We start from the raw sequence: 12162 nt of genomic DNA on the forward strand, positions 1-12162 counted from the left end.
TTTTTCACATTCTGTCTCTCACAGTTGAAGTGTACCTCTGGTGCAAATTACTGACCTCTGTCATCATTTTAAGTGGGGGAACTTGCACAATTGGTGGCTGACTAAATACTTTTTTGCCCCACTGTAAGTCTGTCTCATTCCAGATGTAGCTTTTTTACAAACAGTATTTTTATTTTTTAGTTATCTATAAACTGTATTCTTCATTTTCTGCTATTTATTCTGTTAGTTATTTAGATGTTCCCACTGTCATGGCATCATTAACTTTAATAGCTGCACAGTGACTCAGAGGAAAGCACTCCAAGGGATCTTTAACACCGCCCAAAAGATCACTGGCTGCCCTCTCCCCACACTGGAAGATCTACACAACACCAGCTGTCTTAAAAAAGCCCAAAACATCATAAAACATACCCCACATTCTGGCCACTCCCTGTTTGAACTGTTGCCCTCAGGCAGACGGTACAGAGCAATCAGTGTAAGGACTTATAGACTGAAACACAGCTTTTATCCAACTGCAATAACACATCTGAATGCTACAAAAAAAATGTCCATCACGCCACTCTTGTATTAATCTATGCACTGACTGAAGCATGTATGTGGGAATGTATGTAAATGTTTGCTGATGCTTCTTATAAGCACTTTAAGTATTCTATTTATTTTATTTATTGAATTTTATTGTTTTATTTATATTTTGATATTGTTAGGGATGATGCACTGATCGGGGACCATTTTTAATTTTGTTGTACCTGTGACTTTGACAATAAAGATTCTGATCTGATCTGAATAATGACACATTAATATAATATATTATCTATAGATATCTAACAAGGACATAACTGAATGAAAACAAAACACAGGGCACAAGGCCCAGGACCATGACACATGAAGGCAATCCATTTCTTCCACTTTTGTGAAAAGGCATCTTCTTTAGACCTTTGCAAGAAGGTCATCCTCTTATAAAGATTTCCCTTTATATTCCAGTTCTTTGTTTTAGTTTTTATTTTATTTTTTGTAACCAAACAATGAGCAATATTTAGCATGAGTACAGTATTGATCTTTTTTTAATCACAACAGCCTCTTGAATTACTCCAAAATACAGCACCACGGTCTCTACAGAGATTTCACAGTCTATAGCTTCTTTCTTTGAGTAAGACTTGTATTGTTCCAAAATATTATGATTTTATTACATTTCCAGAAGTTTTGTGAGTGGGTGGCATTTATGTGACCAGACTGTCTCTTGACTTTGTAACTTATACATTCCTTTTAAGGTGTAACAAAAACACAAATTCGATTTTTTTGAAGTAAATTCTCTTCAATTATTTCACATTGTGTGTCACCCACATAGCAGATCAATCCTCCTTTGATATTTGTATGTCTAGTTCTTTTTCCCATTTTGTTTTAATATCAGTATTATTCCCTTTGTGCTTCTGGAGGCCTTGGTATACTTTTCTCCATTATTCTTTTTTACTGTTTCAATTGAAATATATAAGATAAGATAAGATAAGACTTTATTGATCCCACAACGGGGAAATTTTTGCGTCACCTCAGCTCAGGTACAGATAAATGAAGGAATATACATCATGTTGTAGAAGAAAATAAATATTGTGATGATGTAATAGGGTGAAAGGAGGAGACACAGCTCCTCCTCCTGTTAGTTGTATTAAATGGCTCCTCCAGCACCTTTTCTTCAGTTCTTAGTTCACATCGACATCATGCTGGCAACTCTCTGTGCTCTCATCACTGCTCTAACATGTAAAGACTTTGACTTATATACCACACATATATACTAATGTCAGTGTGTTTCTCTTGACTCTGTGTCTTCATGTTGTTTGCAGGTGTGAGTGGTGTGACGGTGGTGACACAGAAACCTGTTTTATCAGTGAGGAAAGGAGAGACAGCCACCATGGACTGTAACCTGGGGACTGTTACTGACAGTGCTGCTCGTTGGTACAAACAGATTCCAGGAGGAGTTCCTCAGTATGTGCTGAGGTTTCGTCATGACTGGAGTTCTCCAACCTATGGCTCTGGGTTCTCCTCTCCAAAATTCACATCCACTCATCAGTCAACAACAGATTATCGTTTGATCATCAGCAATGTGGAGGAGGGAGACTCTGCAGTCTATTACTGTCAGACATATGACACCTCTGTTAATGAGCACATAGTATCACAGTGATTTACACTGTGACAAAAACCTCCTCACAGATACTTCTGCTTTTTGATGGTCTTTTTTATAAAAGACACACCCAACAAACTCAGTGTAATCCCACCACCTTCAAATAGCGTTTTTTTTAAAAAAAAAGCATTTTAAGCATTTTAAAATCTGCTTCTTTACTTCTCTTGCTGTTTGCTCATTACAAAAGAATCCGCTCATAAGAACATCATTTTTAAAATGTATTTTTCCCATAATTGAAACATAAGTATATTCTCAAATACATGCTATGAACACTAGATTTCATTATTAAGTAGGAGAGGCCAAGTCTCACTGGTTTAAAATGTTGGTTGTAAGCGTCAATAATATCTTCACATTTAGTGAAGCATCACCTTTAAACTCCTCCCTCTCTTCCTGCCCAGCATGCAACTACAGGTCTTAGTTTTTCATTCATAACCTCATGTTTTCAGCTTTCTGTCAACTAAACTGATCCTACGATGTGAATTGCTGCTTACTGAAAATGTTTCAGTTGCAGTCATTTGGTCATTCACAAACTGTTTTATTTTTGGACAAACATAACTTTATGTATTGTGAAGAAAGTCTAAATAAAGTAATAAAGTCTATATTCATTTTTCTGTTGTTTTCTGAACCTTGTGCTGCTGTAACAAGTGAATTTCCATTAACCGCTTAAGACATCACATTAATCCCTTTGGGGTGGGATCAGGAAGGGCATCCAGTGCCCCCCACCGAATCAAACTTGCAGAGCTTCTGGCTGTTGTAGCATGGCACCAAATGAAATCTGTCCCCAAAATGTTCACGGACAGAGAGCAGGCATACAGAGCGCTGAAGCTGAAATTTAAACTTAATATCACTTGTTGAGGAAATTTGCAATCTAATTTAAAATAACCAAATTTAAATAAAACCAATCACAATTGTTTTTTTTTTTATTTATTTATTACTTTTTATTTAGTAATTTTTTAATTTTGATTAAACTGATTGTTGGTAACAATGCCACTTACAAAAAGATAGCATCTCCTTCAGCTGACATGATGTAATTTAAATGCTGTGAAAAAATTTTGACATATTTATCAGTTTTATTTTTACAGTTTATTTTAACTTTTAAATCTTAATGTCTTTTCAAAGTGTGGGAATTCCAAGCTGCAAACTGTTTCTGTTTAAAAAAGAATTTTTTTTTCATACATCACATTTGTGAACAGGCCCATCTTATTTACAGATATTTAGTTATTTATTTAGACGATCCCACTGTTGTGCAAAGTCACTACAAATGTTGAGGTGCCAGAGAATAACCTGCTGTGAAAATAATTTTCACAGCATTCTAAACTTAATAATAATAATATTAATAATAATAACAACAACAATAATAATAATATCAATAAAACGGGGAAAAGAAAAAAACTCCAATGCTCCTCCTCCTGTTAGTTGTATTAAATAGCTCTTCCACCATCATCTCTCCACTCAGTTCTTAGCCCACACTGACAACATGCTGGTGACTCTCTGTGCTCTCATCACTGCTCTAACATGTAAAGAGTCTACAATATACGAAGAAGAATGGATCTCATGTTAGATTTAAATGTCAGTGTGTTTCTCTTGACTCCATGTCTTCTTGTTGTTTGCAGGTGTGAGTGGTGTGACGGTGGTGACACAGAAACCTGTTTTATCAGTGAGGAAAGGAGAGACAGCCACCATGGACTGTAACCTGGGGACTGTTACAAATAATGTTGCTGCCTGGCATAAACAGATTTCAGGAGGAGCTCCTCAGTTTGTGCTGAGCATGTATCATGGCTGGAGTTCACCAACATATGGCTCTGGGTTCTCCTCTCCAAAATTCACATCCACTCATCAGTCAACATCAGATTATCGTTTGATTATCAAGAATGTGGAGGAGGGAGACTCTGCAGTCTATCCGGTTGTTCAGTCTGACGTCACTAGCCGTGTCTGGGTCTAAACTCCAGGTCCATATATCAAACGATCACTATGGCATTACTGAGAGTTGAAAAACTGTCTAAAGTCTTTCATCTTTAATAAAATGATCAGCGTTCTGCTCTACCAGGTGTAACAATTGAGTTTAACATCCAGGCATCCATGAAAACGGAATTTATGACATTTAACGGAGTTAGAAGTTAGCAGGGAGTTAGCTCGCTAGCTTCTATCTAAATACAATATAGCATGTCCTGACTGCGGGGTTTTGGAAACAAATTAAAACGTACAGCTCTGTTATCACTTCCAGCATAAATGAAGACAGAAAACTAAACAGCAGTGACGTTTGTAGGGTTACTGAAGTTTGGCTAGCTGGTATATAATGATGTGCTACGTGACCGCTAGCGACACAGCTATGTTAGCATAATATAAACAAGCTAACTTTTTTTCCACTCGATAAAAGTTAACGTGAGTGTTCTCGGTGGTCAGGAACAAATGTAATCGCATGGCAGGATGCTGTAAAAGGACCAAACTTCAGCCAGGAGAACAACTGAGATAATCCATCCACAATACGAGGTTAGTCATTCATATACTGCTGCATGGGCTGGGCTGTAGTTACATCCTAAGGTTTTAAAAACTGAGCTTAAATAAATGATTAGCGGTAATAAAAGCCGAGGGAGGTCAACAGTGATCACTGACTGTTTTAGGAGCTTTTTGAGATCAAATAGAAGAAAATACATAACATTAAACATGTTAACAACACAAAAGCCATATTAAACGCAGACTACTTTAGACCCGGAAGTAGGATTCGTCGCGTCATCACTGAACAACCGGATTAGTAGACAGGGACTCTCTGACAGTGGGGTATCAACATATTACACTGTGACAAAACCTCCTCACAGATACTTCTGCTTTTTGATGCTCTTTCACATCCTGATAAAAGACTCCTCCAACAAAGACACACTGACACTCCACCACTTTCGAATACTGTGTTATTTGTTCTTTTAATTGAAAAAAAAGCTTAAAAATATGAATCATCTTATTCTTACTGTATATAACTAAAAATTATCTAAAAGTAATAAACATACATCCAGCAGCAATAAATATAAGAAATGTGTGATGTTTGAGGATAAGGACATTTGTATTTATTTTTATTTTTTTTGCCTGTCCCGTTTGGATCTTTAGCCATCAGAATTGTTGTCTGAAGGCCAAGAAAGATGCCAAGCGGATTTACTTTACCAATTGGATCATCATGGCCTTGCCATATTGGTCCATTTGATTGACTTTTATTATAATTATGTATTTATTTTATTTGATTTTCGTTTGTTACAGACAGGACAGACATGACTGGGGGATAGGACAGGGAGAAAGAATGAAAGAAAGAGAGACAAAGAAAAATAGAGGGGAGAAGAGATGGTGAGAAAGGGGGGAAGAAAAAAAGAAAAACAAACAAAACACCTGGATCACCTGTATGGAGATAAAAAAAAACAGAAGAGAAAACAAACAAAAAAAGAGCAACATAATAAATACAACACCATCACAATAAACTAGCTAACAGTAGATAACACTACATACTAAGTATTACATGTTATTGTGCAGCACGCAAGATCAACAGCGCACAATGTGCTTTGAGGTAGCAGCCAAGAAAGATGTAGTTTGTGTCTGTGAACACCCGTGTGTACACCTGTGTGCACATAACTACTCCTCTCTTTATGACAAGTCTGCAAATCTGAGGGCATTATTTTTGTGTTGCTTTGGATCAGCATGTTTGGATCAGCATGCTTGTATTCAAAAGGTTTCTCCATGTAACGATCTGCTAAGGAGTGTGGGGAGCCATAGACCCGTCCCCCAGGGCATGAAGCACGTATGGAGGAGATCCAGGCCCCAGACGTCCAGAGGCCCCAGAGTACGAGGACCCAAGGAGGACCACCAAAGCCAACTGTGCCAGAGAGGACCGAGCCTCAGGCCCAGAGGCCAGAGGCCTGAGGGCACCCCACCCCCGGAAGGGGCCCTGCCGGACCACAGGCGCCAGGCCCCACCAATCGGCCACCAGGAGTGAGTCGGTACATACATGAGCGCCCAGCCCCAGACACCAAGAACCACCAACACACCAACGTCTGAGGACATCAGCCACCGGCAGGGAGTGTGGTGAGGGGAGATAGGCCTCCATACCTCGGAGAGCCTGAGATGTTCCAAGAGAGGTAGAGTCGAACAGGCGCACGCAGACACAAACGTGCATTCCCACCCCCATATACACAAATAAATACTCAGCACTCACCTGACGTGGAGACAGACACAAACAGACACTGTACACACATTCACACTCCCCAAACATACTCTATATCCCAGGTCCAGGTACCCCTGCCCCCAGAGGGGCAAACCGTACCTAGACCCAGGAGATGTAACCCTTCTCTGTGGGGTAGAGGCAAGCAGACCGCCTCCTTGTCTGCAGTAGCAGGGAGGCCCCACATCCCAGAACCCAATCTGACGGCCAGCACCTCCTCCCAGCCCCCCAGCCCCGACATTAACAGAATGGGGGTGAGTGAAGACCTCAAACACATTTGCATTTAAACGTAAACTGTTCTAATGAATTTGCTGAGACTCGTTCTACCTCATGTTGTCATAAATTTCAGTATCTCTTCGCTTCTCAATCAAGTCCTGTTCACATTTCAGCTAGAAAGAGATGGGTGTTAACATCTCAAATTGACAATATTTTTGTTCCCCAGATCAAAAAGCTTTTTGTACCGAGTTTTCATCATGACTGGCGTTCTCCAGACTTTGGCTCTGGATTCTCCTCGGTCAGTATGTAGAGAATCTTTCCATGAGGACAATTCACTTTACTTTGGAACAGGATTCTCCTCAGACTGATTCAACATTACATCATCAGACACTGATTAACAGTTACAAGCAGGAGACTCAGCAGTGTACTCTCAAACACTGAGTGACATTATTAACACCGGCAACAATTGTTGCGTTGGGATTAAATGGGAGGACTGTGACAAAACAAACAAACAAACAAAAAACTTGAATGAGTGACACTACAGCTTTTGTGAAATCTTAAGATTTAATATTTTCAGTCATTCAGTGTGACACAAAACATTGAAATACAAAAATGATTACAGTTGTCTACACCTAAAATGTTTTAGCTAACATAACTCAGTCAGTCCTAGTATTATAGCTGAAAACTATTCATCTATTCACCTATAAATATCTTTTTTCACCCAGCTAAACTCAAAGGGACCATGGGGAGAGCTGTCCTTTTTGTGGTGCTTGTAAAACTGTGATACATGTTTTCCTGCAATATTCCAGCCTGAGGAGTGGATCAGAACTTCTGTGTTCTAAGTTTCTATGTGATGAGCTTGGGGAGGTTTTTTCCATTGACACATTTATCCTGAGGCCAGTGTACATAAGACAGCACTTTATAGCACCAATACTGCATCTGAAGGACTGGAGAAGGAAGAAATTTATTACAATAAACATCAGGACCACAATTTTAAGGGAGAGGAGGGAGACATCACTATCACCAATAATTATAAAAACAAAAACAGAATTACCCTCCACTGAAGATAATTTACCTAAAAGTATCACAAACTATGCAGGAGGAGGAGCACAAACTAAAGCTCCTCCTCCTATCGGTCTCTTCGAGATTCCGTGTTATATTAAATGGTTTACACCTCATCTCCTCATCCTAAAGAAGCGTTGAAATTTCTTTCCAGGTTACAAGTCCATTCTGAGCGCACACTGACAACATGCTGGTGACTCTCTGTGCTCTCATCACTGTTCTAGCAAGTATGGAATCTTATTTATGCTTCAGATTAGTGGTTATTTGTTGGATTCATATGTCAGTGTGTTTGTCTTGACTCCGTGTCTTGTTGTTGTTTGCAGGTGTGAGCGGGGTGACAGTGGTGACACAGAAACCTCCTGTGTTATCAGTGAGCAAAGGAGAGACAGCCACCATGGACTGTAACCTGGGGACTGTTACAGATGCTGCTCGTTGGTATAAACAGATTCCAGGAGGAGTTCCTCAGTATGTGCTCTATTTTTATTATAGCAATAGTGGTCCAAGCTATGGTTCTGGGTTCTCCTCACCAAAATTCACATCCACTCATCAGTCAACATCAGATTATCGTTTGATCATCAAAAATGTGGAGGAGGGAGACTCTGCAGTCTATTACTGTCAGACATGGGACAGCTCTGTGAGAGAGTACGTATCACAGTGATTTAAACTGTGACAAAAACCTCCCCACTGATACTTCTGCTTTTTGATGCTCTTTTTTTCACATGCTGACAAAACACCCATTCAACAAACTCAGTGTAAACCCACCACCTTCAAATAGTGTGTTTATTGTTATTTTTTATTTATTTTAATGTTCATCAATGAAAACCCACCAACTCTAGAGTGTGTTTTTATAAACACAGAATTACTCTTTTTGATACATTTAAGCAATCATCACTGAAAGTATATAAAATATCAAAGAATATGACGAGCACCAACAACACAAGTTGTCACATATATGTACACAATGATGTACGTGTTTTTAAATAACAGCAAAATTAAATTTGATCTGTTGCAAGCAAGCAACAGATCAAATTTAATTGCTCACTACAATTCTTTTCACACCTCAGCTGAATATTAAAGGATGTTTACACCTCACACTGACAACATGCTGGGGACTGTCTGCTCTCTCATCACTTCTCTAAAGTGTAAGACGTTCTTCTCATCTGTTTCATAGCCCATCGTTTTGGAGAAAGACATTTCACACATGTTCTTTATGTGTTTGCTGGCAGATGCTAATGCAGTGTTAGTGTTTATTCAGATACCTGCTGTCCACTCTAGGTAAAGGAGGTGTTCTCAGCTGCAACACAGAGAAATGGTTGAATTATATTAGATGGTCTAAACATTAGTTTCTTTCTTTTTTTTATTCATATAGCACATTTAATTACAACAGCAATGTTGACCAAAGTGCTGTATAAAAATACAAAACAATTAGTACCAAATAACCTATAATATTACTTTATTATTAATACCAAACAAATGTCAAATATCTTAATGTATTAAAAGCCAATAAATACAAAAGTGTTTTAAGATGAGATTTAAAAGGATTGACAGCAGGAGCCTGTCTGATGTGTAAGGGTAGATCAAGGGTAGGCAACTCCAGGCCTCGAGGGCCGGTGTCCTGCAGGTTTTAGATATCACCCTGGGTCAACACACCAGAATCAAATGATTAGTTCATTACCAGCCCTCTGGAGAACTTCAAGACATGCTGAGGAGGTCATTTAGCAATTTGAATCAGCTGTATTGGATCATGGACACATCTAAAACCAGGGGTGTAGATATAATCTACACGCCTAAACTGTGTAGATTATATCACAGTTTAGGCGTTACAACCCCAAACGCTTGATCACCTCTGTGAACCAGCCTCGACCTTGGTATGTTTAAAAGCAAAAGATTATTTGATCGACAAGATCTAGAGGGCACACAAGGCTGTAAGAGGTCAGACAAATACCCCGGAGCCTGTCAATTCAGGGCTTTGCAAGTCAACAATAAAATTTTAAAATCAAGTTTGAAGTGAACATCGAGCCGGTGAAGATAGGCAAGCACCGGAGAAATGTGTTCACGTCTATTGGTTCGGGTCAGAAGACGAGCTGCAGCATTTGTCAAAGTCATTATGGCAGCTTACTTGGCTTTCGAACCTCTATCCCCAGAGCTGTACTTTTTAACACAAATATATCTACTTTCTACTCCTAACTTTTTCAAAACAGAATTGTTGCATTTGGTTCATTTATAGCATTTATGCTCGAGAGTCAAAGTAGGCTGGAAGGAGTGCAGGTGTCTTCAGCTTCAGGTACTACAGAATCTAGCTAGCTCTACAGAAGAGGATGAGGAATTAAGAAAGTGACTGGCAGATGTTGATGCAGTGATAGCGTTGGCCCAGATGGCTGCTGTCCACACAGTTTCTTCAGGTCAACAAGCTGTTGTCAACTGCAACATTGAGAGAGATGATAGGAATTCTGTTAGCTGCTATAAACAAGTTCCTGGAGGGCTTCCTCGGTATGCTTTAAGATTTCAGTATTCTGAGAGCTCACACAGCTTTGAAACAAGATGCAGACAGATTCAACTCTACATCCTAATGAATTATTGATTATCACTAAAATATCAAGCGGACAGAAACAGGAGCAGTGCATTACTGTCAGACATGGGATGACTCTGCTGATGATTCTATATCAGTTATTTACATTGTGGGAAAAAATTTCCTCAGCATTGTTTTTGTTTTGTCACCAGCATGTTGTCAGTGTGCGCTCAGAATGGAATGGACATATAACCTTCAAATAACCCGTTATTAAACAACGGCTCTCTAATTTTTAAAAAATTATTTTAAACCTTCATTATTAAAAATAGCTAGAGTAAATGTAATAGTATTTAGATTACTCAAATTTGATCACTGTTACACTTTGTTTAACACCTAATACTTAATAAGAAGGTTAATAAGATGTAGCTATTAAAATTAAGGCTACACTAAACTCTGATTAGAGCTTCTAGATTGAGAAAATTTAAAGAAACTTAATTTGGATTAATCAGAAACACATTTATAAAAATGGAAATGAAGAAATGTTAGGACAACTTTTGATTTCTTTGTAAGATATGATTGTCAAACACTATGCGACCATTTGCTCTCTTTTATCTGCTCTAACATGGTGGATCCTACATGTTAGAACATGTCTACCTCATTTTATAGCCAAGACAAAAAACATAAATAAAATTATTTAATCTGTTTTTATCTTCTGAGAGGTGGGGATTCAGCAAAAGTGTTGACCCAAATAACCAGTTCTCAGTTCTGAGATTTCATCATTCTTACAGGTCAACTGCATTTTCAGCAGGATTCTCCTCAGACAGATTAATATCTAAATCCTGACCAAACACTGATTTCAAGTCTATTATCAATCATGCAGAGACAGGAGACTCTGCAGTGAGTTCCTGTTAGACATGGGAAGACTCTCCCAAGAAAGCTGGTTCATAGAGAAGCAGACTGTGGCCAAAATGTTATTGAGAGACAGTACAGCTCTGATTAATGCTGGCCAATAATGAGGACTTTATTAAATCTTGCACAAAACAAGTGACATGAAGGAATAAACATGACTACACAGAGAGAGACACAATTATAAAACACAAACAGATGAAGTGAATGAGATGTTGACAGTGAAAGTTAGTCTCAGCAGGATGTTTCAGTTCCTCTCCCCTCATCAGTGACAGTCAGGAGGTTTTTGTACAGCCATGTATACAAACTGAATCACTGTGGTATTCGGACAAGGCACCAAGCTGATTGTGACAAGTAAGTACTTTTAAACTGATCATAAAACAAGAGAGATTTTGCAAAAATCTGCTGATGACTACTTAGTTCAATATTTTTCTTGTCCTGCATAATTTTTTACGATTTTGTACAATCTGAAATAGTTTCAGGTTGTCTCATATACAGGAGACATGAATTACGTGTTTAAAAAAATGTGAAATGGTGTCAAACCAGTTCAATGAAAATGGTGTGAAATATGTTGTTTTTCCGTTCTTGCTTTTAATTTATGTTTAGGTTGGAATTTCAAAAACATACATAGGCCCGTTTTCTCTTTCTTCAATAGTTGTTAACAGTGTTACTAAAGTTCAAAATTACTTTGAAGTGATTAGAGCCTGGCCATACACTTTTCTTTGACGTGAAAGAAAATTACCCACATTAGCTGACATGTTATGCAGAAATGTGTAGAATTAAATCAAATATATCTTACATGGAAAGTCAAACAGTAATTAATCATATTTTATTTGGTAAAAATATAAAAAGAAATTCAAACAATATGTTGGATCCATATATTTTAGTATTTTACATTAGTTTTGTTTTCTTCTAACTTCATAACAAATGTTATGTTTATTCCATATTGACTCTTCTTGATTTCTTCTGGTTTTATGACTTCATGTCCAATTTCCTTCTTTCCTTTCATTTCTCTTTTTTTGTTTGTCCTTCATGTATTTTCAGGCTCCAGCCTCCCTCCTCCTGTCCTGACAGTCTTCCCTCCGTCCAGTGCTGAGCTCC

The 12162-nt window shown here is 38.3% G+C and overlaps 1 protein-coding gene across 14 annotated transcripts in view; it reads left to right on the forward strand.

Moving 5' to 3' along the window:
• LOC102302891 (immunoglobulin lambda-1 light chain) overlaps positions 1 to 12162 on the forward strand; it is a 62035-nt gene that overhangs the window by 20884 nt on the left and 28989 nt on the right. For 2 of the 14 annotated variants that reach the window (XM_042227923.1, XM_042227922.1), the window contains exons 2-3: positions 1833 to 2158; positions 11382 to 11415. The exons of 4 other annotated variants lie outside the window; for them this stretch is intronic. In XM_042227923.1, the coding sequence (XP_042083857.1) occupies positions 1833 to 2158; positions 11382 to 11415 (360 nt within the window). Of the gene's footprint in view, positions 1 to 1621; positions 1750 to 1832; positions 2159 to 3642; positions 3688 to 7759; positions 7874 to 7969; positions 8293 to 11381; positions 11416 to 12162 lie in introns of those variants that run through there. 8 more of the 14 variants (XM_042227927.1, XM_042227930.1, XM_042227916.1 and 5 more) reach the window with 7 other exon arrangements.

Source organism: Haplochromis burtoni, unplaced genomic scaffold (assembly GCF_018398535.1).
Source record: "Haplochromis burtoni strain Fernald_Lab_line unplaced genomic scaffold, NCSU_Asbu1 Contig_290, whole genome shotgun sequence".
Classification (NCBI taxonomy): Eukaryota; Metazoa; Chordata; class Actinopteri; order Cichliformes; family Cichlidae; genus Haplochromis; species Haplochromis burtoni.